Raw genomic sequence first — 16959 nt, 5'->3', positions numbered from 1 at the left:
CCTTTATCGAATATTAGTTGACCATAAAGTTCAGGGTCCACTTCTGGGTTCTCTATTCTGTTCCATTGATCTATGTGTCTCTTTTTGTACCAGTACCACACTGTCTTGATGACCACAGCTTTGTAGTACAACCTGAAATCTGGCATTGTGATGCCCCAGATATGGTTTTCTTTTTTAAAATTCCCCTGGCTACTCGGGGTCTTTTCTGATTCCACACAAATCTTAAAATAATTTGTTCTAACTCTCTGAAGAAAGTCCATGGTATTTTGATAGGGATTGCATTAAACGTGTATGTTGCCCTGGGTAACATTGACATTTTCACAATATTAATTCTGCCAATCCATGAGCAGGGAATATTTTTCCATCTCTTTGTGTCTTCCTCAATTTCTTTCAGAAGTGTTCTATAGTTTTAAGGGTATACATTCTTTACATCTTTGGTTAGGTTTATTCCTAGGTATCTTATGCTTTTGGGTGCAATTGTAAATGAGATTGACTCCTTAATTTCTCTTCCTTCAGTCTCATTGTTAGTATATAGAAATGCCACTGACTTCTGGGCATTGATTTTGTATCCTGCCACGCTACCAAATTGTTGTATGAGTTCTAGCAATCTTGGGGTGGAGACTTTTGGGTTTTCTATGTAGAGTATCATGTCATCGGCGAAGAGGGAGAGTTTGACTTCTTCTTTGCCAATTTGAATGCCTTTAATGTCTTTTTGTTGTCTGATTGCTGAGGCTAGGACTTCCAGTACTATGTTGAATAGTAGTGGTGAGAGTGGACATCCCTGTCTTGTTCCTGATCTTAGGGGAAAGGCTCCCAGTGCTTCCCCATTGAGAATGATATTTGCTGTGGGCTTTTCGTAGATGGCTTTTAAGATGTTGAGGAATGTTCCCTCTATCCCTACACTCTGAAGAGTTTTGATCAGAAATGGATGCTGTATTTTGTCAAATGCTTTCTCTGCATCTAATGAGAGGATCATATGGTTCTTGGTTTTTCTCTTGCTGATATGATGAATCACATTGATTGTTTTACGGGTGTTGAACCAGCCTTGTGTCCCGGGGATAAATCCTACTTGGTCATGGTGAATAATTTTCTTAATGTATTGTTGGATCCTATTGGCCAGTATCTTGTTGAGAATTTTTGCATCCATGTTCATCAGGGATATTGGTCTGTAATTCGCCTTTTTGGTTGGGTCTTTGTCTGGTTTTGGAATTAAGGTGATGCTGGCCTCATAGAACGAATTTGGAAGTACTCCATCTCTTTCTATCTTTCCAAACAGCTTTAGGAGAATAGGTATGGTTTCTTCTTTAAATGTTTGATAGAATTCCCCTGGGAAGGCATCTGGCCCTGGACTCTTGTGTCTTGGGAGGTTTTTGATGACTGCTTCAATTTCCTTCCTGGTTATTGACCTGTTCAAGTTTTCTATTTCTTCCTGTTCCAGTTTTGGTAGTTTGTGGCTTTCCAGGAATGTGTCCATTTCTTCTAGTTTGCCTAATTTATTGGCGTATAGCTGTTCATAATATGTTTTTAAAATCGTTTGTATTTCCTTGGTGTTGGTAGTGATCTCTCCTTTCTCATTCATGATTTTATTAATTTGAATCTTCTCTCTCTTCTTTTTAATAAGGCTGGCTAATGGTTTATCTATCTTATTAATTCTTTCAAAGAACCAACTCCTGGTTCTGTTGATCTGATCCACAGTTTTTCTGGTCTCGATTTCATTGAGTTCTGCTCGAATCTTTATTAACTCTCATCTTCTCCTGGGTGTAGGATCTATCTGCTGTTTTTTCTCTAGCTCCTTTATGTGTAAGGTTAGCTTTTGTATTTGAGTTCTTTCCAGTTTTTGAATGGATGCTTGTATTGCGATGTATTTCCCCCTTAGGACTGCTTTTGCTGCATCCCAAAGATTTTGAACGGTTGTATCTTCATTCTCATTAGTTTCCATGAATCTTTTTAATTCTTCCTTAATTTCCTGGTTGACCCTTTCATCTTTTAGCAGGATGGTCCTTAACCTCCATGTGTTTGAGGTCCTTCCAAACTTCTTGTTGTGATTTAGTTCTAATTTCAAGGCATTATGGTCTGAGAATATGCAGGGGACAATCCCAATCTTTTGGTATCGGTTCAGACCCGATTTGTGACCCAGTATGTGGTCTATTCTGGAGAAAGTTCCATGTGCACTTGAGAGGAATGTGTATTCAGTTGAGTTTGGATGTAAAGTTCTGTAGATATCTGTGCAATCCATCTGGTCCAGTGTATCATTTAAAGCTCTCGTTTCTTTGGAGATGTGCTTAGAAGACCTATCGAGTATAGAAAGAGCTAGATTGAAGTCACCAAGTATAAGTGTATTATTATCTAAGTATTTCTTCACTTTGGTTATTAATTGATTTATATATTTGGCAGCTCCCACATTCGGGGCATATATATTGAGGATTGGTAAGTCCTCTTGTTGGATAGATCCTTTAAGTATGAGATAGTGTCCCTCTTCATCTCTCACTACAGTCTTCAGGGTAAATTTTAGTTTATCTGATATAAGGATGGCTACCCCTGCTTTCTTTTGAGGACCATTCGAATGGTAAATGGTTCTCCAACCTTTTATTTTCAGGCTGTAGGTGTCCTTCTGTCTAAAATGAGTCTCTTGTAGACAGCAAATAGATGGGGCCTGCTTTTTTATCCAGTCTAAAACCCTGCGCCTTTGGGGTCATTTAAGCCCGTTCACGTTCAGAGTTACTATTGAGAGATATGAGTTTAGTGTCCTCATGATATCTATTCAGTCCTTGTTTTTGTGGATTGTTCCACTGAACTTCTTCTTAAAGGGGAATTTTAAGAGTCCCCCTTAAAATTTCTTGCAGAGCTGGTTTGGAGGTCACATATTCTTTCATTTGCTACCTGTCTTGGAAGCTCTTTATCTTTCCTTCCATTTTGAATGAGAGCCTTGCTGGATAAAGTATTCTTGGTTGCATGTTCTTCTCATTTAGGACCCTGAATATGTCCTGCCAGCCCTTTCTGGCCTGCCAGGTCTCTGTGGAGAGGTCTGCTGTTACCCTAATACTCCTCCCCATAAAAGTCAGGGATTTCTTGTCTCTTGCTGCTTTAAGGATCTTCTTTTTATCTTTGGAATTTGCAAGCTTCACTATTAAATGTCGAGGTGTTGAACAGTTTTTATTGATTTTAGGGGGGGATCTCTCTATTTCCTGGATCTGAATGCCTGTTTCCCTTCCCAGATTAGGAAAGTTTTCAGCTAGAATTTGTTCAAATACATATTCAGGCCCTCTGTCCCTTTCAGCGCCCTCGGGAACACCAATTAAACGTAGGTTTTTCTTCCTCAGGCTGTCCTTTATTTCCCTTAATCTATCTTCATGGTCTTTTAATTGTTTGTCTCTTTTTTCCTCAGTTTCCCTCTTTGCTATCAACTTGTCTTCTATGTCACTCACTCGTTCTTCCACCTCGTTAACCCTCGTCGTTAGGACTTCTAGTTTGGATTGCATCTCATTCAATTGATTTTTAATTTCTGCCTGATTAGCTCTAAATTCTGCCAGTCATGAAGTCTCTTGAGTCCTTTATCCTTTTTTCTAGAGCCACCAGTAGCTGTATAATAGTGCTTCTGAATTGGCTTTCTGACATTGAATTGTAATCCAGATTTTGTAACTCTAGGAGAGAGGACTGTTTCTGATTCTTTCTTTTGAGGTGAGGTTTTCCTTCTAGTCATTTTGCTCAGTGCAGAGTGGCCAAAAGCAAGTTGTATTGGGAAAAGGAGAAAAAGAGAGGAGAGAAAGAAGGAAAGAAAAGAGAAAGAGAAAAAAAAAAAAAAGGAAGAAAAAGAGAAAGAAAAAGAAAAAGAAAGAAAGGGAAAAAAAGGGGTGGGGGAAGGAAACAAATCAAAAAGCAAAACAAAAACAAAACAAAACAACAACAACAACAAAAAAAAAAGGAACCACGGGGAGTATCTTCTGATTCTGTGTACTTTAAGTCCCTTGGCTTCCCCTGGAAATTGTCCGTCTAGCTGGTCTTCTGGGGGAGGGGCCTGTTGTGCTGATTTTCAGGTGTTAGCAGTTGGGGGAGCTGCTGTGCCCCTGCCTGGTGCAGGGCTCAGTGGGGGTTGTTTACCCCGTGAGGCCCCTGGAGGAACAACCCCAGTGGCGGGGCCAGCTCTGCAGCCCTGGATTCAGCTCCGGCAGGAACTCTGGAGCTCTCGGTCTGCAGGGCCTGGAGGCTCCGGGGCGGGGCCGCTGCTCTGCTCAGCTCGGGGCAGGAGCGTCCTCGCTGTCCTGGGCCCTCCCAGCCTCTGCCTGTCCCGGGGGAGGCCGGATCCCGGGCTGTGTCCCAGCGCCCTGTGCTCCGGGGCCTGCGCTGTTGGATTCGCGCTCCCGCCCGGCAGCCCCCTCCGCGGAGCGGCGCCCAAGCTCCCCCGAGCTGCTCCCGCCCCGCAGCCCCCTCCGCGGAGCCGCCGCCCGAGCCCCTCCGAGCTGCTCCGGGTCCCGCCGTGCGCGCTGCAGCCCTTAGGGAGCTCGGCGCACTCTCCTGGGCGCGCAGTTGCTGTTACTGTCCCCGGGAGCCCGAGGGCATCCCCGCCCTCCTGGGTCCTGCTCCAACTCCCTGCGAGCCCCTTTCTGCCCGGGAAGGTCGGTGCAGCTCCTGTGTCTCCGGGACGGGGCTCTCCTGTCCTGGGGACACTCGCCCCGGCCTCAGCCCGGCTCCTCGCGGGGCCCCTCCCCCTTGGAGGCCTTTTGTTTCTTTACTTCTTTTTCCCCGTCTTCCTACCTTGGTAGAAGCGCGAACTCTTCTCACTGTTGCATTCCAGCTGGTCTCTCTTTAAATCTCAGGCCGAATTGATAGATTTTCAGGATAATTTGAAGGTTTTCTAGGTAATTTGGTGGAGACAGGTGATTTGGGGACCCTACTCTTCCGCCAGCTTGCCCCTCCTCCCTACTACCCTCTTCCGATTCTCCCCCACTCTCCCTTAAATTACTGCAGTAGCCTTCTTACTGGACTCCCCACTTCTACTCTTGCATTTCTGCAGACAGGATGGGAGAAGGGGAGTAAAAATGATCCTGTGCTGTTAATAATAAGAAAAAAGACTAATACTCCAATACAAAAATGGGCAGAAGCCACAAACAGTTCACAGAAAAGGAAATACAAATGCTTTAAAGCTTGTGAAAAATGTTCAACCTCAGTAAGAGAAAGTAAAATTACAGTGAGATACCAATTTTCAAATTGGCACCAAATTGGCACTTTTATCCACTGTGGGTAGGAATTTAAATTATCACAAACATTTTTGAAAGGCTACTGGATAGAATCCATTAAATAAAAAATGCACATATCTATTGACCCAGCATAAATCCTAGAAATTTATTCTGTTTGCACATGCATACAAAGATGTAAGGATGAGGACGTTTTAATATTGTTAAAAGGAAATATTGGAAACAAGTATCCATCATTAAGAAGCTAAGGAAATACATTATGGTAACAGGCACGCGAGTACACTGGAGGTTATCTGTACCTTTAGTGCATTCCTCTTTTCACATGGCTCTTCTCTGTTTTTTCAGATTCCATCAAATACCCATCTCTTCTGAGAGCTCTTCCCTGGCCACACTCTAAAGGAGGTCTCCTCTTTTCTTCTTTCACTTGCCATCACTTATTTTGTAATTAACTTTCTTCCTCCCTTTAACTCTTAAGGGGCACTCTGAATGTATTTTTTCCCTATTGTAACCACAGCATCTAGTATAGTGTTTGGCACTCAATATGTATTAATTGATATTTATTTATTTATTTATTATTTTTTGGTATTTATTTTTTGGTATTTATCTCTTTCTGGCCCAGAGCTTCCAAAACTCTTGGTTTCCTAAAAATTAAGAACAATGGGAGCATCTTTTGCTATACTATTTGGTCTGTTGTCCTCAGTTCTTAAAACAGCTCCAGAGCCATAAAGGCAAAAGGCATGTCTTGTTATTTATAACAAGCCCCTTGCAACCACTCTTGATTTATGTTAATGAGGTGACTTTTGAAAAGTCCTTAAAGGTGGGATGCCAGGGGAACCAGCCAGATGATTAGTGGGTTGGAACTTTTCGCCCCTACCTCTCAGACCTCTGTGGAAGCAAGAGCAACTGGAGATTAGTCCAGTCACCAATGGTCAATGATTTATTCAATCATGCCTAATGAAACCTCCATAAAAACCCTGAAGGATAGGGTTCAGAGACTTCCAAGTTGGTGTACATGTGGAGGTGTGCAAGAATGGCATGCCAGAGGGACACCTGGGTGGCTCAGCGGTTGAGCGTCTGCCTTTGGCTCAGGTTGTGATCCCAGAGTCCCGGGATAGAGTCCCACATTGGGCTTCCTGCGTGGAGCCTGCTTCTCCCTCTGCCTGTTCCTCTCTCTGTGTGCCTCTCATGAATGAATAAATCTTAAAAAAAAAAAAAAAAAAAAGAATGGCATGCCCTGCATGTGGAACTTCTATGCCCCTTCCCATGTAACTTGCTCTGTGTACCTGGTTATAATATTCTGTAATAAAATGGTAACCTAGTAAGTAAAATGTTTTCTGAGATCTGTAAGCCACTCTAGCAAATAAAATCCAAAGGGAGGGCGTCGTGAGAATCTCTGATTTATAGCCAATTCTGAAGCACAGGTAACAACTTGGACTTGGCATTTGAAGGGAGGGGAGGGAGTGGACAGTCTTAGGAGACTAATCTGTGGGATCTGACGCAGTCTTCAGGGGAGGTAGTGATAGAATTGAGTTAAATTGTAGGATAGTCACCTGTGTTGCAGAATTTCTTGGTGTGTGGAAATGCACACCTCTAGTGTCAAATGAAGGAGTGTTGTAAGAGAATCAAGAGTAGACCAACCAAGAGCTTTTTCACGATTATTATTGAACATTATTCTGGAAGTATAACCAAAGCAAGTAAGGCAAGAAAATGATATATGAAATGTAAATGTTGGAAAGGAGAGATGAAAACCATAAGGCAATTGATAGTATTGTATACTTTGGGGAGAAAATAAGATTAACAGAAAAAAAAATTAAGATTTTATTTATTCATGACAGAGAGAGAGAGATTAACAGAAAATTTAATGGAAGAATAATTCTGGGTCAACCTTTTGCTCTTGCTTTGACCAAAGTAATTTTGTCATGTACAGATTTTTAGGGCAACTCATTAGTGAGATATAATTTCAAACTTTAAAAAAGTTGTAAGAATAGTATATATCCTTTACTCAGATTTACCTGGTGTTTGCATTTTGCTCCATTTGACTGTTCTATTTTGTAATTATAGCTACCTATCCATCTACGCATAATTTTTGTTGTGAAACATGTAAAAGTGAATTAAAGACATTTTGTCTGAGTACCCAAATACTTTAGTACCTGAACACGTAAAAGTGAATAAAAGCCATTTTGTCTCTGAGTACCCAAATTATCAAAATCGGGAAACTAATGTAAATCTAAGACTATAATCTATCCGTATTCACATTTTATCCATTGTCCTGGAAATGTCCCATATAAGACCTTTTCCTCCTGGATCAGCATCTAACTCAGGATTATACATTGTATTTAGTTGCCAAGTCTCTCAGTCACTTTTAGTAGAGAAAAGTTCCTCAGTCTTGGATTTCTTGACCTTTAGATTTTGGAAGAGCATCAGTCATTTGCTTTATAAAATGGCCCCAATTTTTAAAAATTTATTTTTGATGTTGCCTTGTGATTGAGTTGAGATTATGAATTTTGGACAGGAATACCACAGAAGTGTGTATTTCCCCATCAAGTGGCACATTGATTTTATTGCCATTTTGTGATGATAGAGTTTACCTCTTGGCTGAGGTGGTTTGCCATGTTTCTCTTGTAGTGTCCCTATTTAAATGTTTCTCATCAAACTGTTTACTCCCTAGTTTTAGCATCCATTAATGATTTTCTAGCCCCTGTCATTCTCCTTTATTTATTAGTTGCATTCTACCTTAAGGATTTCCTTTTTCTCTCATTTACTTATATTCAGATGGACTTATGGATTCTATTTAATTCATTTTATTTAATTAGTTAGAAGATAGGGCTTTTAACCCAATTTCTGCTTCTTGTATTGTTTATCTTCCAGCGTCTTTAGGAAAGCCATTACTAAAGTCTCAGTTTTCCCCGAAGTCTTCCCAGACTAAAGCTTACTTGGTTTCCTATCCAGGCCTGTATTAGCTGCTTGTTCCGTTTTGTTTGTGTAATGTTAGACGTAACGTACTCTTGTGTTTGCAAGTTCATGTTGTGTCCATATGTATTGTATTAACTCACATACTATACGTTAATGAAAGGGAGCTTGCTTCGTGGCTCTAAAATAGATCATAGAATTTAGAAGCTCCTGTGCCCACCAACAGCAAATTCGTAAGTTAGCTGCCTCAGGAATCCAGAAGTTTGAATTTGATTATCTTCAGGCTTAACAAAAGAAACTTTGCCTTGGCAAAAGATAGACATTAAAAGAGTGATGACCAGTCAGTCAGCTTTTCCTTCCTTCCCCAGATTTAGATAGCAAACAGATTTGTAATTGCAGGAAAGATTAAAATAAAACAATGGCAGCTCACCCATTGGAAGTGGATCGCTATCAGAATCTTCAGATGCTGTGTCTGGGAGCTCCTCTATTCAACAAATACCTAGTAAGGGTCTATCATGTGGCAGGTCCTGGGCTAGGCAGTGGGCATGCAGGAGCTAAACAGAGCCTCTACCCTTAAGAAGCTAGCATTCTATTGGGATAGAGAACATTCAGCTGATGCTAAATACTATGAAAAAAAGCGAGGGAAATACAGTGCCTTTTTATAAAATAAAAGTATGATGGTAATATTTGAATAGAAACTTGAAGCTTCAAAGCCATGGGTGAGGGGGTGAGGCAGTGAGCAGAGAGCCCTACGTCAAACGCAAGCTGAAAGGAGAGTTTTTGGTGTGCCTGAGGGTGAGCTGAAGAATCAGCCAAAGACAAGACACCTGGGTGGCTCAGTGGTTGAGCATCTGCCTTTGGCTCAGGGCGTGATTCTGGGATCCTGGGATCCAGTAATCCAGTCCCGCATCCGGCTTCCTGCAAGGAGCCTGCTTCTCCCTCTGCCTGTGTGTGTCTCTCATGAATAAAATCTTAAAAAAAAAAAAAAATTCAGCCAGAGAGAAGTGGTTGGTGAAGTAGGATAATAGAGAAGGTACCTGGATGCCAGGTAAGAACCCGTTTTCCAGAAGGAGGGAGTAATAAGGGAAATGTGACTGATGGGTCTGGTAAGGTGAGCCTGGAGAACTGTCAACCTGGGGAGACCCTGAATAGATGTTTCAGAATTCCCACTGGAGTAGGTTCAAAAGAGAGTGCAGGAGTCCAGATGACTCTCTGGAGGATGATGCTCTAAAAGGAACCAGAACAATGGGATGGAATCTAGAGAATAATATGGGACATCAAAGGAGGGAGAGATTTTAAAGATGAGAGGTTGTAGGTTAGTAGGCTGGTGGGAGTATCTCGACAGGAAACCCTAGATACAGAAGAGGATAGAGCAGCAGCAGCAGTGAGTGTCCTTGAGCCCTGGAGCTGGTTGTTGGTAGAGACTGAAGTAGGAACAAGAACAACTCTGCTGCAGGAGGGAGTCAGTTAAGTGAACAGAGAAGTAAAACCAAGCGGTCCACTAGCATGTCAGCTTCCTTTTTTAAAGGTTTTCTCTCCTTGTTTCTGGCATCTGTATGTTTTATCTTTCTTTGACCTTCGTGTGTTTTTATTTATTTTTATTTTTTAAATTAGCATTTCTCTGTTTTAGATTTGGAGGTGGTGCTGCTTAAAGAAAAAATTAAAAATAGGTCTTTTGAAAGAGTTTGAGAGGCCCTGTTATTGTTAGGCAAACATTGCATGCTTTTAATATAAGTATCAGTATACCAGTGTATGTTAATGGTTAACTCTTAAGTTTCCAGTTAGATTAAAAAGTAGGGTTCATCTGGGTAAGCAGTTGAAAATACCTATGGAGATTCAGTCTTAAGTTTTGTTCGCTTTTTTTAATATCTTTTTTCTGACTTTAAAAGTAACATTTGTTGTAAAATATTCAAAAAGCACAGAAATGTATAAAATGTAGACACTTTTTACCCAAACTTCCCCAACCTTATTTACCTTTCAGAAAAAAACTACAATTAACACTTTGTAATAATACTTTCCAGACTTTTCTATTTATATATATGATCACTGTTGCTTCCAGCTTAACTGATCTATTTTCAACAGAAAACTAAGTAAAAACTGCCTGCTAGCAACACTGATTCCTAAATATGATCAAATTTGTAAGTAGTTTAAACTTAGAGCTTTATAAATTCTGCATATTACAACAGCCAGTGTCTTAGTGAGTTCTTGGGCCTTGTTTCAGAATTAACTCTTTAATACTGAAATAATGCAATGCCAGTCGTAGCTTTTGACTTGGGTTTTTTTAAGATCACTGAATAAAGTATAATGCAGTTTTAAAGGTTGTTTGACTTATTTGGTGAAATATGGATTTCTACTTAGTACATTTTGGGATACTTTTATAGGGGAGTGACGTACTAAGAGAGAAGCATGAAGCTGTGGATCATAGCTCTCAGAATGAGGAAAATGAGCAAAGAGTATCATCAGCCCAAGAAAGATCACAAAAGAATGAAGAAAGTAAAATAGCAAATAATCCTGACTGGGAGGCAGAAAAGCCCACTGAATCTAGCAATGAGGTAAGCACATCAGAATAGCTCGGCCTTTTACCATTTCGGCTATAAGGTAGAATTTTTTAAGATCTTGAGAGAAAGCATGCACATACATACATGGTGGGGAGGGGTAGAGGGAGAGGGAGATGATGTGACATGTTATCAGGCTTGATCCCAGGACATTGGGATCATGACCTGAGCCGAAGGCAGACTAACCAGGTGCCCCCGTAAGGTAGATTTTGGTTTTGACAATGTGTTGATAAGGAGTTTCCCACATAAGTGCCCTACTGTAAGCAAATCAGATATATGAAAATACGTATCTTTTATAGTTGTGTGAGTGGCTTTTTGATTTACAAAGGAATCAGCCCATCGAATTAGTTGTCTCTGGTTAAACTCAAGATTGTGTGTGTTGTGGGGCGGGAAGGAGGTACTGTATGTATTACACACAAACCCCTTCAGGAAGTTGCTAGCAGGTTTTGTTGTGTTTGCTATGGCAATGGATAAAGAGGTGACTGGCTTACTAAACCCAGGAATTCTTAACCAGACATCTGCAGGGGCACCCAAGCTGGCTAGGTCTGGGATACTGAGGCAGAATAACTTGAAGGCAAATTACCCCTCAATACCAGCTGATTCTTGGCCTCAAATCCTCATTTAGTCTCCTGGTAGACCATTCTGAATTCAGGAGCCCGCTTTGTATCTCTGGCCAGACCGGGTGGGACAGCCTCTTTGGCTCCTCTAACCATACCCTTTGGCTGTGTGAAGAGGTTATAGAAAGATGAATGACAGATTCTTCCTGCAGCCTGTGTGTCCCTTCCTTCTTTCATATGGGCCCTACTCTGGTTTCTGGTCACCCCTGCTGACACCCTAGTCCACAAGCCTGGTAAACACACACTCCAAAGACAGACCTGAAGGTTCCACAGAACCTTAAACCAGGGCTCGCCCTGATGGTCCTCTCAGCATGACTTGCCCCAGAGAACCACATGTTTATATTTAACATTAAATTTTAGAAGAATTTTAAGAAGTGGACTTTAAAAAGACTGACCGTTTCTTGGCAATCTAAATTTCACTCAAAGTATGGAATACATCTTGTGGATTAACTGTAAGGATTACGTAGTTGTCCATTTTTGTGCAAGATCTATACCCAGCTAAACAAAAATAATAAGGCCATTGTATTTAAAAACAGTAACAAAGTTCTTTGAAACCAAATGTCTGAAAAATTATTCTCTATAATCTTAAGTGTAGTGGAATAATTCTGTTGCCTGGACTTTAAACAGATGTTAAGGCCCTCAACTAGAAAGCAAGTATCAACACACCTAATGAGATTCTGAAGAGAGGGAAAGTTTTGTTTGTTTTTAAGAGGTGAGGGCAGGTTTAAGGGAAACCAAGAATAAGGAAACTCTCGAGGACAGTCATTATCCAAATCAAGGCAGAAGGGAACCTGGGAAGAAAGGGAGCTCAGCTGTCTCTAAGGCACATCAGTCCTTCCTCTCATCTTAGCCCTTTGTCTCCTGTGGATCTAGCCAGGGGGCTGGCTCAGTAGGGGCACTGAAGAAGGGAACAAGCACAGATTTAATGAAACAGATCTGTATATCCTGGAGGATCAGTCCATAATACACTTAAAGCAGAATAGACTTTGTACCTTTCCATCAGTTCTAAATATTAAGGCTTTCTTTTCTGCAAATAACGTTACTTACCCACAATATAGGATTTTCACAGGAATCTAGATTTGTGCTGGTACTCCTCACACACTTATGGCCATCTACAAATTTTGGTCAGTGCTTGGGCTGGGACTAATGACTCAAGTTTGGGTCAGAAATTAACAGTCAAGTTAGCAAATAAAGTCTCCAGGCCACTAAGAATGTATAATTTACTAGTAAATGATGACATCTTACCAATTCAGCTTAGGTGGTCCTGTAGCATCCATAGACACAGAAAGCCTTGTATTTGTATTAATGGGCCTTGAATACATGCCTTCATAGAATGCAAGGTACTTGGTGTAACGAGAAACCAATTATTTGTATACACTAAAAACTTGCAAGTTTAACTGGTCTGAATCCTCAAAAGTGGAAACCCTAAAATACAAAGTTAGGGGAGGGGAATGTATCAGGAATGTGAACCTGCTGACATGTAAAGCTAAAACCCCTATGATAAACCAAAGACAGAAAGTCCTGGATAAAAGTTTTTAAGTGCATAGCAACTCAAAAGCAAGAATGGCAACTCTGTAGACAAAAGCAGCAGAGGCAATGCAAATCCAGAATTTAAAAGACATCAAAATTTAAGAAGCCACAGTGAAGGGATTGTATACAGATGTCATGACAGAGACTGGAGTTGAACAGATGAGAAATGAGGTATTAAGCCCATACGGTGGGGTACCTAAGTACCTAAGTTCCCCCACGTAAAGCTCAGGATTTATAAAGATTCTTCTGTTCAGGAGATGGGGAGACTAGTGCAAGCCTAGACACCACCTAGGAGACAAGAGCAGTCTATCCAGCCTTAGAAATCAGAACCTCAAAGACCCTGTGTTTGATTTAGAATCTGAATCCACACTACCATTACTATCAGGAATCCTAAGCCAAGAAAGCAAGGTGTACAAAATGGTATAAAAACTGGTCCTTGGAGAGAAAAACAATTGTTTTAATAGTTAGCTGGTAACCCTTGGTATGTGGGATTCCTAAAGAAAGTTACCGAGAGATAATTTTTCTTTTATATTTAAAGATGAGCTTAAGACAGAACAAGAAAATCTAAGTTATTTCTAATAGGAGTCTCAGGCTAGAAAAGGATGAAGGTGAACCAGTCTTCAGAGTGTTTATGGCAAAATATTTTGAAAATTAATTTTAGGACTCAGATTAAAGGAGTACAGAGTCCCAGGCAGAGTAAATAAAAACAAATTAAATCCCAAATACACCAATGTGAGACAGAGTCTGAAGGGGGTGGGGAAAGATTGGCTATAAAGTGACAGACTGACATCAATAGCAATACACCCCTTAGTGCAAAACACAAAGGGGAAACATTAAACCGGATAATCATAACAGATAAATCCCTATTTTAAGCATAAAAGCAAATAATTCCAGTTTACAAAAACTGAGTTTACCCCTGGTGGAGCCACTCTCTAAAAAAAGCTGTCAAACGAGTTATTTCCTTAAGAAACAAACCTGAAGGCAGGAGATGAAGCAGTTAGTGAAACTGGCAAAACATTTTGGTAAATCTAAATACATATTTGACTTGGAAAAAAATCACAATTTTGTAACCAGTTGGAGAATCAGCCACAGAAGGGTAAAAATAAGGTGGAACTAAGAATATTAGCCAAAAATATGGAAAGATGGTTAAGGCAAGAATGGGGGAAGAGTTTGGAGTTAAAAACCCTTATTTAGGAGCACCTAGGTTGCTCAGTGGTGGAGTGTCTGCCTTCAGCTCAGGTCGTGATTGTGGAGTCCTGGGATCAAGTCCCAACTCTGGGCTCCCCTGCAGGGAGCCGGCTTCTCCCTCTGCCTGTGTCTCTGTGTCTGTCTCTTACGAATAAAGTCTTCAAATAAAATCCTTGTTTGAGGGATATTAAAATATTTAGTACTGAAAGAAGAGTGTAGAAATTCAAAGTAGGGGTAAAAATTCAGAATAGATAAAAGACCTGGTTATTCTTTCAAGATAAAGAACTTAACCTTAATTTTTTTTTCCTGCAGAGAGCTCTAAATGGGACAGATACAGCTTTCTCTCTGGAAGACTTATTTCAGATGTTTTCATCACAGCCTGAAAATTCATTGGAGGTAATTGGAACCTTAGCTTCTGCACTGATCTGTGAATATATTTAACCTCTTTACTAGGATGACATAGTTTATGACATAGTTTTGAGCAACAGTACTGCCATTATGTAAGAGCACAGATTTAGGATTCCTTTTTATAGAGAAACTTCAGTTTTAGAGAATTAGCTTATATAGATGGTTCCTTCCTCCTCTTAAATGATCACAAGGATATAATCAAATTTATAATTTATCGAATCATGACAGTAAACCTTTGACAAACTAAGGCATAGTTTTTTTTTTTTTTTTTCCTGTGAGCATTTGTCTCAATCATAGTTTATCAGAAGACAACCACCCACCTTGCCTAGACTACTCCCCTGTGGACTTTCTGCCAACAGCTAGGTTGATTGTTCAGTTTATATCTATAAAGCAGCAAGGTACAATATGAACTAAATCAAATGTTTGGCATTTCTAGAATATTTAAAAAAAGAAAAAGCTTCCCCCAAATGTAGCATCATTCAGATTTGGGCTCACATTGCATATTGTACTTGCCTAGGTTTAGTAAAAGTGATTCATAGCTAACTGCTTATTTGTATAGAGGAATTGACAAAAGTGACCAAAGCACTAGATTTAATAGAACTGCTACTGAAATAAGATTACATGTACTAAAAATGGTTTTATCCCCCTTTTCAGGGCATCTCACTTGAAGATACTTTTCCAGGAAACATCAATGATGGCGTGAATTCTTCAATACATCATAATGTAAACTTTAGCCAGGCTATAAGTCAGGATGTGAATCTCCATGAGGCCATGTTGCTGTGCCCTGATAATACATTTAGAAGAGAACCAGTAGCACGGACTTCACAAGAACCATTTCTACACTTAAATTCTCAGAATACCAACTCTGAACAGAACCTTCCGGGAACTAATCTGACAGGATTTTTTCCCCTTGTTGGCAATCAGATGAGGAATCTGACAAGTCAAGATCTTCTCTATGACCTCGACCTAAACATATTTGATGAGATAAATTTAATGTCTTTGGCCACAGGTTTTGATCCAATGGAAGTGGCTCAGCTTTTTGAAGAACCAGACTCTGATTCTGGACTTTCCTTAAACTCAAGCCACAATAGTACCTCTGTCACCAAGTCTAATTCTTCTCACTCTGTGTGTGAAGGTGCTACAGGTTCTAGTAGTGACCTTGAATCTCTTTCCCACCATGACCTGGAAGGGGCTGTAGGAGGCTACTACGCAGAGCCCAGTAAGCTTTGTCACATGGATCATAGGAGTAATTCTGGTTTTCATGGGGATCTTACATTTCAACATGTATTTCATAACCACACTTACCACCTACAGCCAAGTGCTCTAGAATCCACCTCTACATCTCTTTCACGGCATGGAAAGTCACAGAAAAGTAGGAGGTACCTCAATGACACAGATAGAAACTTAAGCCGTGATGAGCGGCGTGCTAAGGCTTTGCACATTCCTTTTTCTGTAGATGAAATTGTCCGTATGCCTGTTGATTCTTTCAACAACATGCTAAGCAGGCACTATCTGACAGATTTACAAGTGTCACTCATCCGTGATATCAGAAGAAGAGGAAAAAATAAAGTTGCTGCTCAGAACTGTCGTAAGCGCAAACTGGACATAATTTTGAATCTTGAAGATGATGTATGTAACTTGCAAGCCAAGAGGGAAATCCTTAAGAGAGAACGAGCCCGGTATAACAAAGCTATTAACACAATGAAACAGAAACTGCATGAACTTTATCATGATATTTTTAGTAGGTTAAGAGATGATGAAGGTAGGCCAGTCAATCCAAACCAGTATGTTCTTCAGTGCAGCCAAGATGGAAGCGTTCTGATTGTACCTAAGGAACTGGTGACCTCAGGCCACAAAAAGGAAAACCATAAGGGAAAAAGAAAGTGAAGAAACTAAAGGTAGAAGGTATCAAACTGATACCTGGTCACAAACTGCTTCAAAGTTTGGCTCAAGTATTATTTCTTCTGCTACTTGAATCAGGGCTACATTTTGAAGCTTTTTATGGACAGATTTGTGGGAAATCTGGGGAAGCCACAACTTTTCATTAAGTCCAACTCTTATTTGCATGACACAAACGTACCAAGAACAGGGTGACATGGAAACTTGACAGTCTAGTCACTTGGTTACCTTTTTTCCTTCCCTCCTAGTAAGCCGGTCGCTTCCAACAGCAAATACTGGATGTAAATTATTTTTAAAACATTTTGGCTTTTGTGACTTGAAATGCAGTGTAGTTTTTTTTAGCACTGAAGTACAGTTTTACAAGTGCTGTTTTTAGCTTTTTATGAATACTCTGAATTGCTTGGTGGAAATAAACTTTAGTTTATAAAAAACATCTTTTCCAACCATATCTACCTTGGATAATTTGTTTTCCACAACATCCACATTCTGGTACAGGGGTCACCTAGCAAATAGGGCAGCATGGTATGGATTTTTTAAGATCAGACTATAAACCAAGGTGCCAAGAACAAAAATGGGTCTAAAAAAAGTTTGTGTCTCTTGTAAGCGGACAGAACAGGGCTCCCTAAATGGAACTACCTATCAAGTTTAATCTGGACATGG

The 16959-nt window shown here is 40.3% G+C and overlaps 1 protein-coding gene across 2 annotated transcripts in view; it reads left to right on the top strand.

Moving 5' to 3' along the window:
* Positions 1-16745, top strand: part of NFE2L3 (NFE2 like bZIP transcription factor 3) — a 35411-nt gene extending 18666 nt beyond the window's left edge. The window contains exons 2-4 of one of the 2 annotated variants that reach the window (XM_072783697.1): positions 10484-10654; positions 14305-14388; positions 15055-16745. In XM_072783697.1, the coding sequence (XP_072639798.1) occupies positions 10484-10654; positions 14305-14388; positions 15055-16287 (1488 nt within the window). In that variant the 3' untranslated portion in view covers positions 16288-16745. The remainder of the gene's footprint in view (positions 1-10483; positions 10655-14304; positions 14389-15054) is intronic. The other variant, XM_072783696.1, reaches the window with a different exon arrangement.
* The last annotated feature ends 214 nt before the right edge of the window (positions 16746-16959 follow it).

Source organism: Canis lupus, chromosome 18 (assembly GCF_048164855.1).
Source record: "Canis lupus baileyi chromosome 18, mCanLup2.hap1, whole genome shotgun sequence".
NCBI lineage: Eukaryota > Metazoa > Chordata > Mammalia > Carnivora > Canidae > Canis > Canis lupus.
The sequence above is the reverse complement of the archived record's forward strand: the minus strand, read 5'-3'. Positions and strand labels throughout refer to the sequence as shown.